Here is a 23,465-nt window from a genome sequence, read left to right on the forward strand (position 1 = left end):
TAATAACTTTTTAATGACAATAGTAATTAAAGTTTTAATTTACCTCCATTAAAAATGCATTTGAAATTATTCAACTTTTTAAAAATAAAATATTATCTTTATATCGTTAATTCACATTTTAATTAGCTGTAACAGTCATTTCATAAATAAAATAAAATTATTTATGATTTAATTGATAATATTTTTAGGTCATTAACTTTATTTAAAAGTTGTTATAATTTTTAAAACAAAAAAAAAAAAAGCTAGCTAAAGGTAGGATCGAATCAAGATTGCCCGCATGGTAAGCGAGTCTGCTACAGACTCAGCCATTTCACTGTGCTGCAATAGTGTAAAATCGACCAGTATATGAGCTGCACTTAAAACTTTAAGAGCCCTTTTTCTCGGAATCTTCTGACTAGTGTGCTTTACAATTCTTCTGGGTGGACACCCTTGAGGTATACTACTAACCTGCGAAGTCTCATTTCGAACTAAATTTCCAAGACTGCAAGGTCCCCTTGTTAGTTCACTTCATTCAAAAAGTTTCCAGAGAACGTAACTAAAAAGAGAACAAATTCAATTTAATGCTTTGTTTTTCAACGTAGGTTTCATTTAAGTTAAAACATATGGTATTGTCTCCCTTATAAGCCCTTGTGGTAGAAATCAGTGCTCTTAGATTCTAGCCACTGCACTATAAAATGGTTTCGTTTGATCTGTGGACTGCCTTTAAAGTTTTTAAGTTTTAGAATAAAAAGAATGTCTGATGGGACTATACCTGATAAAACAAGTCTTGACAAATTTATGCTTGCATCAATTAATTATAAATATAGCATTCTGTTTAAAAATAATAACCACTTTCTGGAAACTTTTTGAATGCTCCACATACATTTCTGATTTTTGAGGAATTTGAATAAAAAGTTTTATAGAACTTGAAAATGCATTGAAGTACTTACTTTTTACCAATCCCCATACTGATTTTTTATAACTGATTTGACTATATACACGAAATCTACACTGATTTTTTGATATTCTGGTCAGACAATTATGTGATTTGATACTGAAAGAATCGCTGTATGGAACACCATTATTGGAAACATCTGTCTCGATTACATAAATTCTGCCTTGCTCACTGTTTTTTAAGATTCGCTAACAAAAGATGTAATAATTAATAAATGTAGAAATAAAACTTTATGTCTAAAATATAACAAAAATTATGTATTATTAAAATTACAAACATTTCCCTTACTTGCGATTCCGAACTTCGAGTAGATTTAGCTATTGCTAAATTCAGAGCCATCGTGTATGTCAACTGGCGTAATTTATCTCCCGTTTCAGGGCAGGTGTGCCATTCTCCAGCAACAAAATCTAAGAAAAAGAAAACATAAACCAAACTGTAGTTGTAGAATCTTCAATTTAATGATTAAAGCATGAATCCTCAATTTAATGATATACAAACCAATAGAAATAATCTAAGTTATTTTCATGTAAGTGTAATGCTATTTTACTGTCTTATTAACTTTATTTACAAAAATTCCTCTTCTCTGCAGTGCACCGCAGAGGTTAAATGAATACAAAGATACATTTGAAGGGTATAACTAAACATCTTAACAATAAAATAATACATAACATTTATGCAGCAATGATTTAAACCAAGTGATTACATTACGCTTACACATATATCTTGTGAATACTGGAAAGGATACAAATTAATTGTACTTATACAAAATATATACAAAAATTATAAGACTTGTTTTGTTTATAAATACCGTATAAGAAAATAAAGATAATACCATAAAACATAAAGCTAAGATTACATAGACTAGTAATTATACAAAATTTAATGAAAAATATACAGTAGACCCCTATAACACGGGTTCATATAAGACGGATTCGTATAACACAGCGGAAAAATTGCAATTGTATTCTTATAACATACTAAAAGAGGCTCGTATAACATGGTAAAAGAATGAGACAGATCATCATAGCCAACTCGTGTCTCGACAAGATTGGTCAAATCTGGACCAACAGTGGTCATTGCACAAACCGTTGAGTTTAAATGAGCAGCAGATCTACTAAAAACCAATTATTATTTAACAGCCATAAATGTTATATTTATATTAATGATGTCTCCAAAGTTCAGCAAATTTTTTGCAGAAGAATAACTTATCAGGAAACATGCACCCACTGTTCGATGAGCCACTCTGCGACGAAAACAAGCTTAAGCAATGGTGTCTTCAAACAGTGCGCACTCGGTAAGTAATCCTACAATTTTTTTGTTTATAGCATAGTTTATATGGATTATTTCCAAAAAATTATACATGATTTGGAAATGTTTACTCAAATTAGTCTAGAATTGATTAATTTTATGGAAGAAAACCTTTCAAACAGCCGTAGCCACTAAACTGCACATGTGCCGGGCTGTGATTGGCTCACGTATTTAAGTGACTCGTACAACACGGAATTCATGTAACATGGAACGTATCTACCGTGTTATAGGGGGGTCTACTGTATACAATTATTATTTACAAAATATATACATAAGAAAAGAATATATACAAATTATTAAATAATGGTAGGTATACTGAATCCAAGTATTGATGTTGTTTACAAGTAGACAAATATACATGTATATATATGCATAAAGTTTTCATCATGTGGCAACAGATCTGTGAGTGATTTTCTTTTCATTGTCAATAAGTTTGTAGTAGTTCCTGATGAATCTTCTAAGGCTTTTATGCAAAGCCTATTTACTGGTAAGTGCCTGTGCAGAACAAGGCTAGTTGACCCCTTTAAGGTTTTCCACCATCCTGATTATAAGGTAAGATTTGTTCATAATAGGCACTCATAAAGGAAATGAATGGGACCATCCTCCATCCCCACACATACACAATCCCCATCATCCTGAATACCAAACTGGCACAGGTAGCTGGCAAAGTAACCATGCCAAGTGAGAAATTCGATTTGCTTGTGGAAGAGGCTGCCCTTTTGCAGGTGGCTTATTGAATGCACTGTTGGGAAGAAGAGACATGTGATGGCCCAAGTGTCCTCACCTTCCCACATCCTTTTCCACAGATAGTAATTGTGAGTAATTTCTGGGATTTTATAAATCTAAATGGCAGAGCATTGTAGATGCAATCACCCAGAGAGTTGCCTGCTGCCTCCTTAGCAAGTTCACCTGCCCTGTCATTGCCAAAATTTCCTTGGTGACCTCTAATCCACATCAAAGAATACTGATTGCCAGAATTAATGGTGCATCAATTTATCCTATTAACAATGGGATGGATATTCCTGCTATTGTTCAGTAGCAAGAGTCAGTGTAGTTGTTAATGCATTGTAGATGACAACAATTATTGGATCATTCAACAGCAAAGAGAATAGCACACAATTCTGCCTAAAGGATAGTGCAGTCCTGATGAAAATGCTTTTACAAAAAAGTAGACTCCATGCTATTGTGGTATATGCCACACAGGCACAGTCAACAGACTGTTGTCAAATTTAGAGGTGTACATATAGATGCTGAAGTTGGGATTGTCAAAAAGGCTGACTAGTTATTAACAAAGACCATTGATGACAGGAGTGGCATTTCACCAACACTATGCTGCATCTCAGGAACATTCTAGCTGAGAACAGTAGAAAGCTCTGATAAAATTTTACTGCAGGAAAAGAGCTGAAGCCCAAACATCAATATAATGATCATTTACACAGTCAAATTTTTTAATATGATCTTCCTAAACATTAAATCAACAAACCCCAGAAGAACAAACCATTGTTTGGAATTCTCTAGCAACAAATACTGTTTTCAATTTTAATTTTTCTTGTAACTTTCCATTTTAATCAACCAAGACTACAAATGCTTACAGCTATGGAATAGCTCTTCCTGATCTTTGCTTAGATTTTTATGTTTATTTACAGGATTTTCTACCAGTTATTGTGTCAATGATTTGCACCTTCCACTAAATACAGATAATGATAACACATGACTAGCCACATACTGCAACCACCTGTATTCTCTAATGGAATAAGTAGTTAAAACATATGGTAAATCACATGTAACCATTTGTTATGTGAGGTATACACTAACAGTCTGTATTCAGAACCCTCATAGCTAATATTGTGATTGTCCATTCTTATAGAAGACAGACAACTTGACCAGATTGATCATTTCTTTCTTTGAAAATTTGCATTTTAAATAATCACAAAGATCAAAAAGTGTGTAATTACTTTTAAATTTATCTTTTTAAAAAAACAATATACAACCCAAAAAAGTCCAGCAACAAGTTGCATAACTTTACTGGTGAAGCCAGGAAAGTTATGCAACTTGCTCTTTTGTCAGACTACATTTACCAAAAGTTATATAATACCAGCTTCACCCCCTTTTGCAGAAAAACTTCCTAAGACAAAATCTAAATCAAGTAGTTGCATAGTTTTATTTATTTTGGCTACTAATTATTTAAAATAAAATTATATGCCAATAAAAAATAAAGTAATGCCATCTGTTATGAGATTAAAAAAAATAAATTTATTATCATTAATAATTATAAAAAGGCAAAAGGCTTAATTTTTAGAGTAGAGATGAGCTTTTTAAGAAAACTATAAATGCCAAGAAAGAGTAGAATTTCCATTCAGTCCAACTCTACTTGAGATATGACACATGACCTCCCTCAATCTTCCACCACTTTGACCATTAATCACTAAAACTTAATGCTCCTTACAAGTTATCATGCCAAATTTCATTTCTTAATCTTTACTCCATCCTGAGATATTAAATGAAATGGATGCCAGCACATACAAGTATATACACACATACACACCCTGATGGAATTAGTTTCCTTTTTTTATTTACTTTTTGGAGTTCAGAGTGTCTCAAAACATTGAGATTTTCAAAAACCTAGAGGGTCAAATTCAACACAATTCCAATACTTTTCTGTATTACATATATAACAGCTGTAAAAGTGATAATATTGTTAAAAACAGGAACATAAAATTAGCAGTTTCAACCTCTTCTTGTAGGGTAATCTGAAGTTTAAAAAAATTCATGCAATGAAACATACACAACATGAATATATGACTATTGTGTTTTTAAAGATCAGCCATTGCATTTTCACAAAATTTAAAAATTTGCCTTTCTTTCTGCATTACTGTTTTTATTTAATAATGCCTCTTACCAACAACCAAACAATCAAAATAAACAAAAAAACTTTAGAGAATGTTGATAAGTAACACGTTCCAAAATCTGAAATTGTCTTTTAAAAGCACTTTTTAATAAAGAGCATAAATGCCACAGTGAAGAAAATGAGTTAAGTGTGCCAACTAACAAAATACAAAAACTATCTAAAAACACATCAATACATTAAACCAGTTAAACAAACAATAAAGATATTTATTATAACAAAATTTCATCCATATCAAGTAGATATCTTCAGATTATATAAACCTTTCAAAGAGCATACTACCAAATTGAATACAAAACTCAAATTAAACCTGAAGATGTCCAATTGATACAGATGAAAACATTCGTTATATCAAAACTATCTATTGTTAGAAAAGGAATTCCCTAGAATTTAAAGAATGCTATGTTCTTCAAGGAAGATTAGAGTAGTTGTTAATGTAAGATATTACCTCTTATGTCAGTTATTACTATGCATATGTATAAATTATTGAAAGTCAAGGAAAGGTAAACAAATTATAAAGAATATCCAAACGAATGGCTTTTCTATATTTTAATTGTGAAAAGACTCTGAATAGCATTAAAATCATTTATTCAAAAATTTATAACTTGTTTTGCGGCCTGCACGTCCTCATCAGATTATTGAACAAATGGAAAACATTTTTCAATAAATGGTAAATTTATACTCATAATATAAGATAAATAAATTCATACTCACTGAACGGAGACCACACAAATAGTTTGACTGGCATTTATTAAAAAAGTAGCATTTAGATGATTTTTTACAAATCATACACGGCTGTCCCTTGATAATCCGACAGGTATGGGACCAAAGGGGTGTCGGATTGCCAAAAGTGTCCGGATTACCGAAAGTGATTACATATTTGGCATTGTTTAGCTACCAGTAGCCTACAATATTCCCTATTCCAACTGTTCGAACAGAACTGCTCACGGAAAACACACGAAATGTGTGTCATCATGTAAGAATTGGTGGGGAGATTCACGTCACAACATGTTTCTGTGCAAGCAGACACGTAACGGGGACAAGTACCTTGATGACGGGAGGTGCGTCGGACTACTGAGCATGTCGGATTACAAAATGTCAGACTATCAAGGGACAGCTGTACTCCCCACAAAAGGTGTCTCCATACAATATTCTCTTACAAAATAGGAAATGCTTTGTATGACATTCTCAGAAGAAAAAGAAGAAAAAAAAAAAAAAACAAAAAACTAAACAAATAAAGAGAAATACACTAGTTACAATGCCTGATATTTTTAAAAATATTTTCCATTGTAATTTATTCCTCCAAAAATATAAAACTTTTATATTTTAAAGATAAGAGAATAAATTTATACAGACATAATTACCTGTAGTTTTTCGTGCATCTAAGAAATCTCTAAACCATTGGGAATCAGTAAAGAGGAGTTGTTTTACATATTCAACTGAAAAGGGCAGCAAAATGTCAATCATTTCTCTTCCTTCGTGATTCTCCACAGGACAATGAACTTCATCTGACAAGAACAAAAATACACAAATTATTTTAAATATTTAATATCTTCTTTTAAAAAATTGCCTTGATTATATAAATACATAAAAAAAAACTATTATATATTCACATAATTCTATACTTATATATTTATAAATATACAACTTAAGAAAATGTAAATCTTTATATAATAGAAATGTATTATGCTGCATCATACACAATTCAATTATCTTAATATATAACAAAGACAGTCAAAACGTGATTTGCGTTCCACACACAGTTATCAAACTACAACAATGTGGCTCCTGCAAAATATCTGATCACCCTAACAACTTTAAAGAAAAATAATAAATTAAAATCAATAACACTGTAAAAATTATAAGAATATTATGTATGAATAGTTAGCCCACACTAAATCAATGCATGTGTATGAAATAAGACTGATCTAACTGATGACAACCAATAAATATGGTCATGACATTAAAATTTGATGGCCAGATGGCTGAGTCTATTGCTCTGGTGGACCCAGGATCAAATCCAGACAGATCAGAAAACCCCAGGAATATTTTGGAATAGTCTGTCTGAATATGTCTTGCTACGTCCTTCACCTCTGGCATTATGGATTTGGCTATACTCACAATGGCACTCCATTGTGAGCATAGCCAAATCCATAATATGGCTTACTAAGAAGGTTCTCACAGAACAGAACAAAGAAAAAAAAAAAAAGAAAAGACATCATAAATATCACAATGCCATATCACTTCGCTATCATCAATTTGCAGTTTTTGCATTTTATGTTTTACAATGTATATAGGTGATTTAATCATCATCTTGCATCTTACAAATATAAGATGCTCTTGTATAAAAGGGCAAGATGCACTTGTATAAAAGATAGGTAATTAAAGTTCTTATAACAAATTTAACCAGCCACCCATTATATATATTACTAGCAGACCCCGCCATGCGTTGTTGTGGCTCAAAATGTATCTATTATAAATGTATAACACTTCCCCCGTGGGGGGAAAAATTTTTTGAAAAATTTCTTTTTAGTACATTCTCTTGATGTACCCTATTAAAACGCAATCAAACACGCAAAAACCCGCATCTAAAGTAATATAATAGAAGCCAAGTTCTTCACGGTAAGCCTTAATTCTGTTCCTCTCCCCTGCGGAGGAATATCGAAAAATCCCTTCTTAGTGTACATTCTGTTGACGTACCCTACTAAAACGCAATCAAAAATGCAAAAACCCGCATCTAAAATAGTATAAATAGAAGCAGAGTTTTTTACCGTAAGCCTTAATCCTAACCATCTCCCTTCAGTGGGGGGGAATGTCGACACGTATATTACAGTATATAAAAACATGTGCGTATTCGAATGCAGCGTTGTGTCAAAATTTCAAAGGAATCGGTAGGAACAAACGAACATTACATTTTTATTTATATAGATAGATAGAAGATGATCCGCTTTAGTTCATTTTCACAGAAAAGCATAATGCCTCACAGAAAAGCAAACTTAGGGCATCATACTCGTAGCGCCATCTGTTGGACAAAAAAGCCTTAACCATAGATGATATCATTTAATTTATATGAATGTTTAACGGAATAATATACAACCTATGTCCACCCTGAGGTTCCATTCTAAATATTGGTGAAAGAATTTTGAAATTGGATGAGTAGTTTTGGAGATTACCTGCTGCAAAGAAAAACTTACATACATACAAACATTACCTCTTTATAATATTAGTATAGATTACTGGTTTATAATCATACATTAAACTTCATTTTAATACTAAAATAAATTAAACAGAAGTTGTATCTACTGACAAAAGTCCTATTTTTAAATAAACTTTATTGGAAACTTCCCCTCTTCAGATAAGCCCATCCCATCCCATCCACATGATTGAGGAAATATAAAACTTTTCTCTCTTTATAAAGTTAATTTTATTTATTATTTTTATCATTCTACATAAAAATCCACTTAATAAATATTAAAAACAAAAAACACCATAAAATCAATTTATAATTATTTATATTAACTAATTAATTAATTCAAATTAGCATTAATGCAGCCCAAAGTAATCAATAGATATAGTTATTTGTTATAACATTTAAGCATTACTCTTTGAACTAAATAGCTCAAAAATGCAATGCTTAAATGTTATATACAATGCAATTTCAGCTCTCTTAACACCAAAAGACAGTTGTTTACTCCTACTGATTAAAAATTAATTTTGAAGTTTAGCTAATTAGACAGTTTTAAGAAGTTCTGAAAGAAAAGATCAAGCTAAAAGTGAGACTTAAACCTATAACTCTTGCATATCAAACAGGCACATTAATCATATTTATAAAAATAATGGTGCTTGGCTTTAATCAAATTTCGTTCTGAATTGTTTGATATGATAGAGTAACACAACATTAGGAGATCTACAAAGGCTGGGGGTGCCTCCAGAGAACTTTCTACAGTGAACTGGTCCCTATTTAGGTGTTACACACAAAAAAAAACTTGGAAAACACCACATGGCCAACTTGTCGGTCAGGCACAAACCCATAACCAACTACCAGTATTTAGCAGCTTTATTAAAGACTATACATTGCTGTATACTGTACTGTAATTAATTTTTTGAGCTCATTTCCTGTAACAATAAATTCATTGGTATAATCTCAGCTCAGTAAAACTTTTGTATAGAGACAATTGTAATAAATTACTGAACTGTATATCCACTTTCTTGTTTCCCAGATTGGAGAAAACACCTGCTAACTTTCTAAACTCTGATAACCTTCACCTCCTATTAGTCTGAGTTAGTGCATTTATATAAATTAATTTTTATTTATTTTATACTAACTTTAAAGGTTCTTAATCAAAACTGGTCCAATAAAATGTATATAATTATAATCCTATTTACAGATATACTTGGAATATTTTAAAACATTTATCTTATCTGTTTACAGTTTTTGAAATTAAAATATATTGCATAAGTAGTCATTAAATGAAGTTTCAAGTTATAGTTAAAAGTCCAGTTGGAAGTATCTTTTATTACAGGAAATACTTCAAATGTTTAAAGTTTGTAAGTAGACAATTTTCAAATCTGATAATAGTATATTTATGAAGTTCTAAAATATATGCTAAATGATGTACTTTACACTTACAGTTCTCTGCTTATTTTTTTGAGATTAAAACTAAAAATTTCACTGAAACACTAGAACTTTCCAGCCCATCTTCAGGATACCAACACTGCCAATGTTGACAATGGTGTTAGTATCCTTGAAAATGGTCTAGAAAGTATTAATGTTTAAATGAAAATTTTCATCTTTATCTCCAAAAAAGCAGAGAATTGTATACATTTAAGGAGAATTGGAGAAAGAAACTGTAGTTTACATGTAGTTTATATCTTATGGTCTCTTTCTTAAATATGATTGTTCTTCACAGTAATCTATTATATCATTTAGCAAGTCTATGAGAGTGCTTACAAGTGCCTTATTAATACATTTTAACTAAAATTTTATCCTATTTGCTGTTGTATTATGTTCAGTTTTATGGATTAAGTTTATTTATTTAATTAATCATTAATATAAGTGTATTCAATGTTAAATTAATAGATCATTTTCAGTATTATTTAGGGGCCATTATTAGAGTGACTGGAATAACTGAATGATATTTAAATTTTGACTGTAAAAAGTAATAAAAAAGCTTGTTGCAATTTATGAAATTTTAATCTATGAGTGGCTTTCAGAAACAAGGCACACTTGTACTTGGCATTATATTTAAAGCATGAATTACACTTTAAATTTTCAGACTAAGATAAAATAATAACTGAAGAACAGAAAATTTATAAACCAACATCACAAAAATTGCATAAATAAAACATTTTACTTCCTTTAACATAGAAATTATTTTTATAATATATTCAATTATATATGAAGCAATTACAAAGCAATAAAAAAAATTTCTAAACTTTTACAGTTTACAATAGTCCCTTGTTATATTGCATTATTTTTTTTTGTCTTCCAAAGAAAAAAGCATTTTATACAATAATATATAGACATATTTATTATATTGTGTTATTTGATATACCACTCATTTAGTTTGTTGCTCTAGATGTGCAATATAACAAAGGGGCTACTGTATTTAATATTTTTGTCATCTGAATTAATCAATAATAAATAAAGTTTAAAAAATGTTAACATTTTTGACCCAATTAATGGACCATCTTCAAGCTTGCATAGTGAAAACAGCTTTCACCTTCAACTATTCACACCTAAAGATGGCCTATTAATCATTATGAAAATACTTTTTTAAATAAAAGCTTTTGAGATTATTAAATACTTTTTAATTAATTTATTTTATATAAAATTAAAGACTAAATTTTCCAGAGCGAAATTGGAAAATTAAATATTTTTATTGAATGTAGGAATGGCAATGCTTGTACTTAATACTACCCAAATGAATGGAATTATAGACATAAAATAAACTTACACATAACTAAACCTTACAAAACATTCAAAATAGTTTACCTTCGGTGTCAGATTCAGTCGTTTCTATTTCTTCTACAGAATTTTGACTTTGAGAATTGTTTTCTCTCATTTCTCTCTGAGTTTCAAAATCCTGAAAAATATTATTTATTAATATTTAAAACAAAGTTAATATTTCTAATGCAATAATCTGATTCATTTATCACACAATTTAAAAAAGTTAAATTATTTACTTGTATACATTTTACATCTTTCAAAATATAATTATTAGAGTAATTACTAAAGTTTTCTAAGTCTTTACCATAATTTTCTGCACGACTTGAGTCGAGTCAGAATTGGAAAAGAATTTATCAGGTAAGACGACTGTATAAAGTTAAAGATTATAAATGCTATCAGTTACCTTTACTATTTGAGTAAACAAATCTGATAAGGGAATTGCGTAGTTAAATATCAATAATAATGACTTTGTAAATCACAACAGAATCATCAATTTTCTAAAAAATTATTGATACTTTTATTAGCAAGAAGCTTCCCAACTTTCAAGAAGATTAAAGAGAAATTTATTTCTCTATAAGCATGGTTCAAATAATAAAAAAAATTATAATAAAACTACAATATACAAGTTATTAACTAATAAAACAATATATAATAAAGTTTAATTATAGTTAATTTTTCACTAGGACTTCAATTTTGAATATTTAGCCTTTAATAGAAGAAAAAGAATACTGCACGTATTTAACAATTCCTGTAAAGATTATGGCCTTTAACTTACACATGTTATATAAATTTAAAGTTTATTTTTATTAAAAATTTTAAAAAATACTATAAATCTAAACATTTGTCTAATCATTTTGAGGAGAACAAATACTTACTATACAGCAACTTTGATAAAAGATACATCTTTAAGATTATATACAAACCTTCAATATTTGTGAGATAGAGAGTGATAAAGCTAAATTCACTGCATTATGACAACTAAATAGAGATTTAAACATTTCTAAATAATAAAAATTCACATATTTAATATTTATTTGATAATTGTAATCTAAATATTCTATGCATTTAAAATATCATTTTATTAATTTTAAATCTTTGTCTCTCAAAATCTAATTGATAGATGTTTCCACCAATTCGAAAACTATAGAAGAATTTGTAAATACTGTGGGGTAAAATTTCCCTTTTGAACTTATGAATAGATGCTTAATAAAAGAAAAATCTATTATAAAATGTTTGTAACACTTTCCACAAAATAAAAATTGTATTTTTAATAAAAATATAGCTGCATATCAAACCTTTGAAGTAATAATGTTACATTAATCAGTCATATCTTTATGTTTAGTTTGTTTGAAAAATACAGTAGCAAGTTGTAACACAAATATTCTTAGTGTTAAATGACTTGTAGTAGTGTTTTCACAATAGGTGGAGAGGCAACAACTTTGCAAGACATTAGCAGAATGAATCAAGGGGAGCTGACCAAGAAAAAATTTATGGTTCTTAACCCTATATACAATTTTTACTACAAAAGTAAAATTGTTTATGACTTTTTTTTTTTAATCAATAAAAAGCAATGTATTTAATTTGTTTAAAAAAATGACAAAAGGAGGCTACCAAAGAACTAGAGGGGGCCATTAAGGAGATAAACATCCCAGGCCTCATGCATTAGCAATATCCCTCACTATACATTTCCATATTCCAAATTAAAAATTAAACTTTTTACTCCAAAAATGACAGCTCATTATTTCATCTCTCAAACAAACTAAATAGAAGTGAGTGCTCATGACAGAGGTCTGAATTAAGTCAAATCGATAACTTCACACACTTTTTTGCATGGCCTACAAAAGTGATTTAAAAGTTGATGCAATTAATATAACTGATTTAAATTACTTATATAACTTATAAGCCTAAATATAGAAAAATTGTTTTCTACTTTCAATTAAATTCATTAATTATTTAATAAAATTTACTCAAGGAAGTAGAACGAACGTCAGTAAAGTTAGCTCTTTAACAATTTATATTTTCCATGCTAAGTCATGCTTAGCAACTTGTACTTGTCAGTGAAGCAAATCATTTGTTCTCAAATAGAGAGAATTAATATTTTTTTTGAATAATTTTGCATTCAGGAAGATAAAATCTAATTTTATTACACTTTGGCAAATAATTTAAACACAAAAAAAATTTTGCAAAGAATTTTAATAAATGCTAAGATTTCAGAAAATTAAAAAGATGACAGTGCAAAGATGAGGGTATGTTCCATTTGTTTCATAGGGAAGATTTGTATGCAAGTTATGTGAAAACAAGGTGGACTTGCTGTAACATGATTTAAAGCATTTTATGTAGCTTTACAGGCATCACAACCTTGTGCTGCTACAATTCATGCTACGGCAGTTCATTCACCTTGCTTTTATGTAACTTGTATACCTATTTCTACCACAAAACCAATGGAACAAACTCACATCTTTTCATTGTCTAGAATTTAATGCATCTAACTGTACTACATAATCCAAGAATATAAAATTGTATAAACTCTATAAATTAAATAAAAAAAAAAACCCACCAAAAGTAAATTGGTACATTCTAACTTTTACTTCTTTTTTTGTATGGCAAGTACCAATTACTCTGACAGCATCTATAAATTTCATACTAAAAACACTTGGTTTTAACTTCAGTTGACAACTTTTCAAAATAACCTTGTCTACCATTACAGTTCCAAGTCATGCATTTTGTTGCCTACAAATATTTACCTTTCAAATTCTTTCCACTATTTTACTTCCTATTTATTCACTTCAATTATAAATGTTGTAACTGTAGATACAACTTTAATGGAATGATTACTATAAAAAAATCAAACATTTTTGANAATATAAACGTTTTAATTTTTTAAAATAAAATTTAAAAGTTATTCCAATTTTCAATAAATTTTTATGGTTAACTTACTGGGTGGAGATTTTTTAATTGGGCTACCAACAGCACTTGTTGAAGGTACTTTTTTAAGTGGACTTCCGGGTTTTCTTTGTGAAATTTCCCCTTGAACCATATCATCATAAGCATTGCCACAGTCATTAACTTTTTGAATAATTTGAGCATGATCAGTATGCTCTTTAACAAGTGGCTGGGTTAACAAATTTAAAATAATTAAAATTTTCATATAATTATTACAATTAAAGATTATTAAAAGTTATCTTTATTACATTAATAAACTTTTAAACAAAAAGATTTTAAAGTAAAATAATTTCAATAAATTTAAATATTAAATGTTTTCATAAAAGTTAATATTTTTTAAAATAATAATTATCACCTTAAGTTCTTGCTCTTGTTTTTGAAGCAGGCTGCTATCAATTGCAACAGGCTCAAGATTTTCTAATTTAATTTCAATAGTTGAAAGCCATTCAATGACTTTAGTTCTTAGAGATTCATATGTAGATAGTTGTTCGGTTTGTGCTTTTCCTTGATTTCTCTTCTGTGTGATATTATCAGTAAGTGTCTTCCATTGTTGTTCTAGAGACTTTAATTTTTCTTTCATCTGCATAGTATCTGTTATATCTTTCTTATTGAGAAGATTCTTGCATGATCTAATGACATCATCGTATTCTTCTTTCTTAACATTCTTTTCATTTGAGATTTCATCAATGGATGTTATATATTCAGTAATATCCACTCTATGAGTTTCGATACTTTCTAATTTTTCCACTACAATTACAAGCCATTGTTCAAATTTCACAATATTTTCTTCTACAGTTTCCACAATTGTTCGAATCTGTAATTTTATAATTTTAATTTTCTCTGTAATTTTTGATAAGAATAAGTAATTTTAAAAAACATTAGTGAAAGAAGAAATAATACATCTACAGTATATAATAAGGAAGTAAGATCTATTTATAATAATTGGAAGTTCACAAGCATTTTCAGTAAATCTGCACATAATATTTTCTTACACATGAATATTTTGATTTATGTATATGGAGGAGGAACCAAAAATAATAGGAATAATTTTGTGGAGGGAGGGAGGTTTATAGTACATGTATCTGCTGCTATATGTCAGTAGACAGCATCCTCCAGAATCAATATGCACAGTGGCATCATCATATCAAGACTTATTGGCCCATAGCAATTTTTTTTTGTAAAAGCTGTTTTTCATTTTCATCAAAAACATGATGTCAGATTTTAAAGAGCAATGCATTGTTGTGAAATTTTGTTTCCTGTTAGGGAAAAGTAGATTGGAAATGGTCGAAATAATTTAACATGCTTACAAACAAGACGCCATGAATAAGAGAAGAGTTTACAAATGGTTTTACCCACATTCAAAAAGGAGAAATGACTCTTGAAGATTAGCCCAGGTCTGGGCATCCATCCAACATGTGAACTGACGAAAATGTTGAGAAAATTTGTGATCTCATCAATGAAGATTACCATTGATCCATTGATGAACTCATTGATTTGTCTGGGATTTCATGAAGTTTGATTCAGCAAATTTTGTCACAAGAACTCAACATGAGAAGAGTTTCTGTGAAGTTTGTTCCATGCTTGTTGACCGCTTATCAGAAAGGCAATTGCTTGGCAGCTTGTCAGGCTTTGAAAAACATTTGAAAAATGATCCAGACTTGTTTTCTAAGGTTATAACTGTTGATGAATTGTGGTGTTATGGTTACAATCCAGAAACCAAATGTCGATTCAGCCAGTGGAAAACATTAGAATCTCCTCATCCCAAAAAAGCAAGACAAGTGAAGTTGAATGTGAAAACCCACATTAATTCTGTTTTTTGATGTGAAAGGAATTGTTCATTCCGAATTCGTCCATCCAGGCCAGCCAGTCAATTGACATTGTTATCTGGAAGTCCTCAAAAGACTGTGATGCTATGAGAAGGAAAAGAAAGGACTTAAGTGAATGGGTGATTGGTTTTTTCATCATGACAATGCACTTACTCACACGGCACTCTCCATGCAGCAGTTTTTGACAAGAAATGGCCTGACCTTCCTCCCCACTCCCATTTTTCTGATCTCACACTCCAAGACAAAGAGGGAACTCAAAGGAAAGTGACTTCAGACAGTAAAAGAGGTGAAAACAAAAATGACAGAGGCACTAAGAGGCATTTCAGAACAGGAATTTTCTAGAACAATGGAAAAAACATTTGGACAAGTGTTTTGAACAATGGAAAAAACATTTGGACAAGTGTATTGAAACTAATGGAGAGTATTTTGAAGATTAAAATATGAGGTTGTTAAAATAAATACACAATTTTATCTGAATTTTTTCCTGTTACTTTCGGATCCCCCATGTATATATACACAGTAAAACCTGTGTAAATTAGAATTGCATGGTACCAAATATTTTTTTTCTGTTTTAGCAAGATTCATTTAATGTAGAAAATTGCTCTGTTCTGAAGAATTTTTCCACTTAGGCATGTTTATGTTTCATTCGGATTCCAATTTGAACATGTTTTACTGTATACATAAATATATATCAACATATAGTACTGTACATAGAATAATCAATACATCAAAATATATATAGGGTGTACCTAAATGATGTCCCTGATTCTAAAAAAGTGTTATCTTCATTTGTGCTGAACACAAGACAGTGATACATACATACATACAGATATGGAGGCAAACTCTCAGTTTCTTACATATCCCATAAATGCTTCATATGATCACCTTTTGTTACTTAGCAGATATCAACTTAATAGTCCAGTTCATTCCACGCACAGTGCAATATACTCCTATTAGGAGTATTGCCTTTGCACAAACATCTATTATGCACAAATTGCTTGTACCAATGCCAAATAGTCTTCATATCTGGTGGGTTTTTATTGAACTTTGTAAGAAAGCAATGCTGGAGACAGCTACAATTGATTTTGCAGAATAACATTCCTGTCCACAGAACACTCTTTGCCTGTTGCCATGTCTATAACTGCCAGTCCATTAGTGATGGATGGTGAAGCCAACTCTATGCTATATTATAAAAATGAAACTTTGAGAGATATTTATCTTATACAATCCCATGTTGTTGGTGAATCTTTCATTGCTTGTCTACAAAAACTTCTAATCAAGCATTCATTTAGATACACCATGTATATATAAACTATAATAATATAAACATAATACAATAAAAATTTTGTTGTAGATCTATAGGGTTGTCGAAATTAAACCTCCCAATTCAGAGGGCTCTGAAAAGTGTTGTACTGCTCAAAATGAAACAACATTTGGACAACAGGTACTTCAGATGATGCACTTGCCATTTATTAAACAAAAATGTTTTGTACAAAACATCACCAACAGGTGGCACTGGAGATATGCAAATCACAGTTACAAATGTTTAATATGTGCTCCATTTGCAAAAGCATGTTTTCCATTGCTGAACACTGCTTTAATCAAGAGAACATGCCAATGAACTTTGTCCTTTTGATCTGACACAAATGCACATCTTTCATGATAGACCTGATCTTTCAAAAAATCCCATAGCCAAAAACCATATAGGGTAAAATCAGATGAACGAGAAGGCCAGCTTTTGGAAAGTAACGACTGATTACCTGTTCATCCATGAAAGTTTGAATAACACACATTGAACATAACGAGGATAGTGCACCATCTTTCACAAATATGGTATCTTGAAGGCTTTGTTGAAGCTTGGAGATCAAAAACTTGTTAATGTGTTAAGATACCATTCTCCAATAATGGAATGGGTTCGGATCCAAGTTGCAACTTCAATGCCACCTATCAGTGACTTTTTCTATGAAATATTTTTATTTAATAAATGGTGAGTGCATCATCTGAAGTATCTGTTTTCCAAATGTTCTTTTATTTCCATCAGTAGAACACTCTCCAGAGCCCTCTGAGTTGGGAAAGTTTAATTTTGACAACCCTGTATATTAAATATTAATCAAATCAAAAGAAATAGTATTTAAAAATTTTTGTATACAGTAAAATTTCTCTAACTCAAATGCCTGTAACTCGAATATCTCTTTAACTTGAAGAAAACAAAGCACTCGGTAGCTCTCAACGGAAAAGCATAGGGATTTAATGTCTCCAACTTGAAGTTTTTCATGATCATGGTCTGACATTTATTTATGTTAATTTTGACTTCCCCAACTCAAATGTTAATATTTATTCTATTCGAATTGATCCCAATTATAATATTTCTTGAAATTTTCAGACAATTAGTTGTATCTACTATCCAACATCCATTTAGAGACAACATTCCAGTCCAAATCAAAACAGCCTCTCACTTTATCTCAATAATATGTACCTGCAAAACAGTTTGATTCCATTAGTTACATTGAACGTTTTGTTGAAAGACATTACATGGGCTGTTTAAAACAAAAAAACAACTATCAAAGATTCTTTATATAATGCAAGAGAGGTAAAAATACAAATCTATTCAGAATCAGCATTTTTTACTCTATTGTTCTTTAACTCAAAGTTTTTTCCTGCCCCTTGGAGCTTTGAGTTAGAGAAGTTTTACTGTAACCAAAACAAAATTAAATTAAAAATTTGAAATAAATTTATATAAAAATTTTATAAAATTGTCTTAACATATAAACTTTGTATGTAGTTAATTGCATACTATAATATTTTGTTTACTGCTGATAATTCCAATAATTAAATTTAACTTACTGCTTCATAATATAACATCAATGGTTAAGATTTAGTAGGTATGAATACTTACTTGTTCTTGTAATTTATCCCGATTGATGCTAACTGGCTTGTTTTGATTGCGGAATGCATTTTCAGTTTCTTCTATCCATTTTGCAAACTGATCAAGGCCGTCTTGAATATCCTGAGATTGAACTAATGTTGTCTGTAACTGGTCACATCTTTCATTAACATCTGTTATCAATCGATTGAAACTCTCTTCTATAGTAGTAACTGAAGTTTCAATAGCTCTTATATCTGAATGTTGTACTTCAATTCCAACCAAACTTTCTAAGAATGCTTTTGCTGAATGTTTAATATTTTCAATTGTTCTTCCTTGTCCAACAACTTCCATACTTAATTGTTTGATATGATCTAATTGTTCTTGCAGATTTTTAGAATCGGCACCTATTGGTTCTCTTAATAGTTTGTTAGCATTTCTTTGTATATCTTGAATCCAAATATGAATTTTTTCAACACTTTCCAAGTAAAATCGTTGTTTACTTTCAATGTTTGTGAGAGAATCACTTAGCTTTGTTACTCGATTCAGAAGTGTTTGATAAATATTTGAAATTTCTTGAACTCTGACTTTCATTTCACTTTCACCCGGTTCCAGATGAGATAAACGTTTTGGTAAATTAGTACGGAATGCATTCAATATTATCAAATATTGCTGAAATTAAAAAAGGTAATAATAATAATTTAATTACATTAAAATTATTTTTAAATAATAGATAAGCAATTCTAAATCAATACAAGCAATTATTTATTGTGACATTGTCACAATACTGGCTGCAATTTTTTATCACAATGTTCTCAATTTTAGTAGTATCGTGCCCCTGTACATCATGCTTTTCCTGTTAACAACAGAGTTATACCTGTCATCTATCTAACTCCATTTAGGGGAAAATTTTTGAAATGAAATAACATGACTTCAAGTGCAAACCGAAAGTTCATAAATAGTTAGTTGGGGCCTCCTGCCCCTAAGTTTTCCATATCTAGTCTCAATTTTTATCTAACTCTGTTCTTGAGATTAAGGCAGGATAATCAGACAGACAGAAGACAAACATCAATGGGAATTTATAGATCTACAGTTTTTTAAAATTGCAGCCCAATAATATAACTGAGATTGATTTGCTTGTTAATACAATATTGTTAATTAAATGCTGTTTATTCAAATATATAATAATAGATTTATTTATTCTAAATTATAATTACAAATTAAAAAAAGATAATTTTCAAACATTAAACTGTTTTCAGAATAAGCAATTTTAAGATTTATATCATAATTACCTTGGACTCATCAATAAATTTCTGCGTAGCCATTGTAATAAATCTGAGATCAGCTTGATGTGCAATTACATCATTTGCAAAAACCTGAAAATATAATTAAAATACTTATCCCATATTGAAATAAAATTATAAGTCACATTTGAAAAAATAATACAATAGAATTTGCTTTTTTAATTAAAAAATTATAAATTATTTTTAATAAAATAACAAAAACTTGTTTCCAATTTTCAATAAATATCAAACAATACAACCGGATTCTTATCGGACTATAATATGGCTAATTAATTATTAAGATACTTAGTAATTTGGACTAAATTTAACATGAGATGGTGACTTAACCACCTACCTCTAGTCCAAATTATTAAGTATCTTAATAATTAATTGGCTATATTGTAACCTGATAAGAATCTAGCTGTATTGGTAGATTATTAACAGTAATGGGTATGGATCCAGTAGTACTCAAATAAGGGTTACTTCAAAAATAAAAACTATTTGAATAATTAATAAGTACCTTTTATTAACATGTGCAAGATACTTGTATTATGAATGGTCCAATAATATGTATTTTTCATCATAAATGCTTTTAAAAATGTTTTGAAGTTCAGACAAATAAATTTTAACTTTTTTGTCATTGGAGAAGTTCTTCAGTCTCTGTAGCCCATCTGTTATATCTACACTGATTGTTAGCATATATTGGTTTTATACATATATTTGGTTTTATACATAAACAAAAAATATGTTGACTGCAATTTGACTGCAATTGCAGTCAATATATTTGTTATAAATTAAATGCAATATAAATTTCAGTTAATACATTGATTGCAATTTAAAAAAAAATAATATATTAAAAGTCNTTATTAATATTAATATATACTGTACTATAAATTAAATTTATTTTATTGTTATAACTAATAGCCAAGGATAAAATAAAAAGTTTTAAATATCAACTTTTTTCTACTTGGTTGTTGCGCGAGGCCCCGGGCGATTGCCCTGCTCACCACCCCCTAAGACCGCCACTGATAATAGGTAGAAAAATGTTGGAATTTTTATCACCGAACAAAAAATTTATAACTGAAAAACAGAGCCACTGTAGTCATGTTGTATTTCCTGGGACTGTAAATAAATAAATGTTAATGGCTTTGTGTCTTAATTTTTATTAATACAGAAAAGTATTAATTAGATTTATAAATAAAATGCTTTTCATCACATAACTCATTATATAACAAAAAAATATTTGTCTAAATCTCATTACTATAGTTAAAATATGTGACAAAGACAAAACCTTTCAAACTTTGCTTCTAGCACTTTAATCACTAAGTACTGTACAAACGTTTTTGGCCATTTTGAATGGCCTTCTTCAGGTACAATGAGGTTGGTTGGAACATCAGTTAGCAGATATTCAAACAGCATCACTGTTTGCATAGGTTTCTTCTTACTAGTGACATCACAAAATATATTTAAACAGTGACACTGTTTGAATATCTGCTAACCGATGTTCCAACCAACCTCATTGTACCTGAAGAAGGCCATTCAAAATGGCCAAAAACGTTTGTACTTAGTGATTAAACTGCTAGAAACAAAGTGTGAAAGGTTTTGTCTTTGTCATTTTAAGTAGTTCTAACTTCAAATGCATAGAAGTTAGAATATGTGAATTGGAAGATTAAAACTGAAACAGATTGAAAGAAATTGTTTGTTTGCATTTGATTTCCCTTGCCTATCATCAGAAAAACATAACTGATAATTAAAAAGAAAATCATTATTTTTAATATCACATCAATTTTTCAAGTAAAAAGCAATACTCAACTAACAGTAACAGTTAGAACAGGAAGTAATAAATTTATAATAATTCAACCATAAAAATAAAAACACAGGTCACATATTTGAGTTTATATATTTTATCATCAAAAACATTTGAAAACTATCTTGTTTGTCATCAGTGGGTTTAAAAACAGTGCATCCACTTTCAATTTAAATAAATTAATTATTATATTAACAAATTACGAGCAAGTGATAACAGCAACCAATTAAACCAAAACAATTTTCTCAAAAACATTGTATATTAAAATCATCATCATCCTCCTTAGAAACGAACAATGACATTTTTAAACCACTCAAAGAATAGAACCACCATTCCGCTACGAGCAACGACAACACATCATAATATTTCCTGTTTAAGATGATATAATACAGCAAGTAAATACTACTACCTGTAATTATTATATTATACATTTTATACCAAATTATTTACATAGATCCAATTTAAACAACAATTTAATACAGAGAATAACTACATTTCCTTATAATTAAAGTAACAGCTTTTTAAACCGCAATAATTTAAAATCAGTAAAGTGAACTCAAGTCGAGGATACAGGCTTCTATAGTTTATCAGGTAGTGTACAAATGCAGCTCTAAATGAGCTGCATTTATACAGTACTTCATGAGGGAGTTGGAACATTATCAGAGCTAATACCATACTCAAAGTGGGATCGAAAATTCGGGGTCCAGACCTCTAATTCGGAACTGCAAATTTACCGTTTATCACATCAAGAAGGTCGAAAAATTGAAGGCATTTATTAGTTTTAGGTAATTTTAAACGTAAATTATGTTAAATATATTTATAAAAGTGAGCTATTGTTGAAATTACACTATTCTACACCTTACAGAGACGTTAGAATGGTCAAAAGTAGGTAAAGACGGAGTTTTTTTACCTGTTTGCATTCGTTACTCATTGCTGACATCTCGAATTATGACACTAATGTTGTCATTTCTTTACTCTTACGTGCAATTACGTGTTTTCCCTACTTCAATCGGGCGGCCATCGTAGTGGGAAGTCTGGCATGAATCGCTTATTTATAACATAATTATGTGAAAATTAATTTAAATAATGTCTACTTTAGTAAGTTAATCACGAACTTCGTTCTCTCATTATATTTCATTTCTACACGTTTCCGCACATCGAAACACGATTATTTTTCTTTACAGCGACTCCTGCCGTAAAATATTTTTACAATTACAGATATTAATTTTCTTTTTTAATTTTGGAATTTCAAAATTTATATAATAATGTATTTTTGTATCGTAAAGTTTTTGATTTTGACATAAAAATAATTTATTTATATTTACTGTCTGCGGAAATTATTTCGGATCCACATCCCGCCGATTTTCTAAATACAGCGGCGAAATCCTCGATTGTTAATTCTCAATAAATAGTAATCGACTCGATAAAATTTTGTACTATATTCATGCTGTTTTTTTATTTATTATTTTATTATAGTTCATATGAATTTTATTGCTTAAATTATCATTGTTATATACTCTAAAACTGTATGCACTAAGTAAATCTGTTTTTATAACAATAGTAGATTTGGCCACACACATGATGGAGGTTCCGGCTAATGATGGATGGATGGATATATCTGCGTCGATCTACCATAAAAATGAAAA

The 23,465-nt window shown here is 29.8% G+C and overlaps 2 protein-coding genes across 2 annotated transcripts in view; both read right to left on the bottom strand.

Annotated features, from left to right (window-relative positions):
- Positions 1 to 23,005, bottom strand: part of LOC111619308 (GRAM domain-containing protein 1B-like) — a 30,937-nt gene extending 7,932 nt beyond the window's left edge. The window contains exons 1-5 of the mRNA XM_023361013.1: positions 22,730 to 23,005; positions 11,143 to 11,233; positions 6,512 to 6,655; positions 1,223 to 1,341; positions 930 to 1,122 (exon numbers count right to left, since the gene is read on the bottom strand). Of these exons, the coding sequence (XP_023216781.1) occupies positions 930 to 1,122; positions 1,223 to 1,341; positions 6,512 to 6,655; positions 11,143 to 11,233; positions 22,730 to 22,759 (577 nt within the window). The 5' untranslated portion in view covers positions 22,760 to 23,005. The remainder of the gene's footprint in view (positions 1 to 929; positions 1,123 to 1,222; positions 1,342 to 6,511; positions 6,656 to 11,142; positions 11,234 to 22,729) is intronic.
- LOC111619309 (dystonin-like) lies at positions 18,720 to 20,142 on the bottom strand. The gene is made up of 2 exons (XM_023361014.1): positions 20,022 to 20,142; positions 18,720 to 19,401 (listed from the first exon to the last, which is right to left on the bottom strand). Exons 1-2 carry the CDS (start codon positions 20,052 to 20,054, stop codon positions 18,742 to 18,744), a joined length of 693 nt encoding a protein of 230 aa, XP_023216782.1. The 5' UTR covers positions 20,055 to 20,142; the 3' UTR covers positions 18,720 to 18,741.
- Positions 23,006 to 23,465: the final 460 nt, after the last annotated feature.

Source organism: Centruroides sculpturatus, unplaced genomic scaffold, assembly GCF_000671375.1.
Source record: "Centruroides sculpturatus isolate CEXI.00-Female unplaced genomic scaffold, Cexi_2.0 scaffold46, whole genome shotgun sequence".
In the NCBI taxonomy this organism is placed as follows: Eukaryota; Metazoa; Arthropoda; class Arachnida; order Scorpiones; family Buthidae; genus Centruroides; species Centruroides sculpturatus.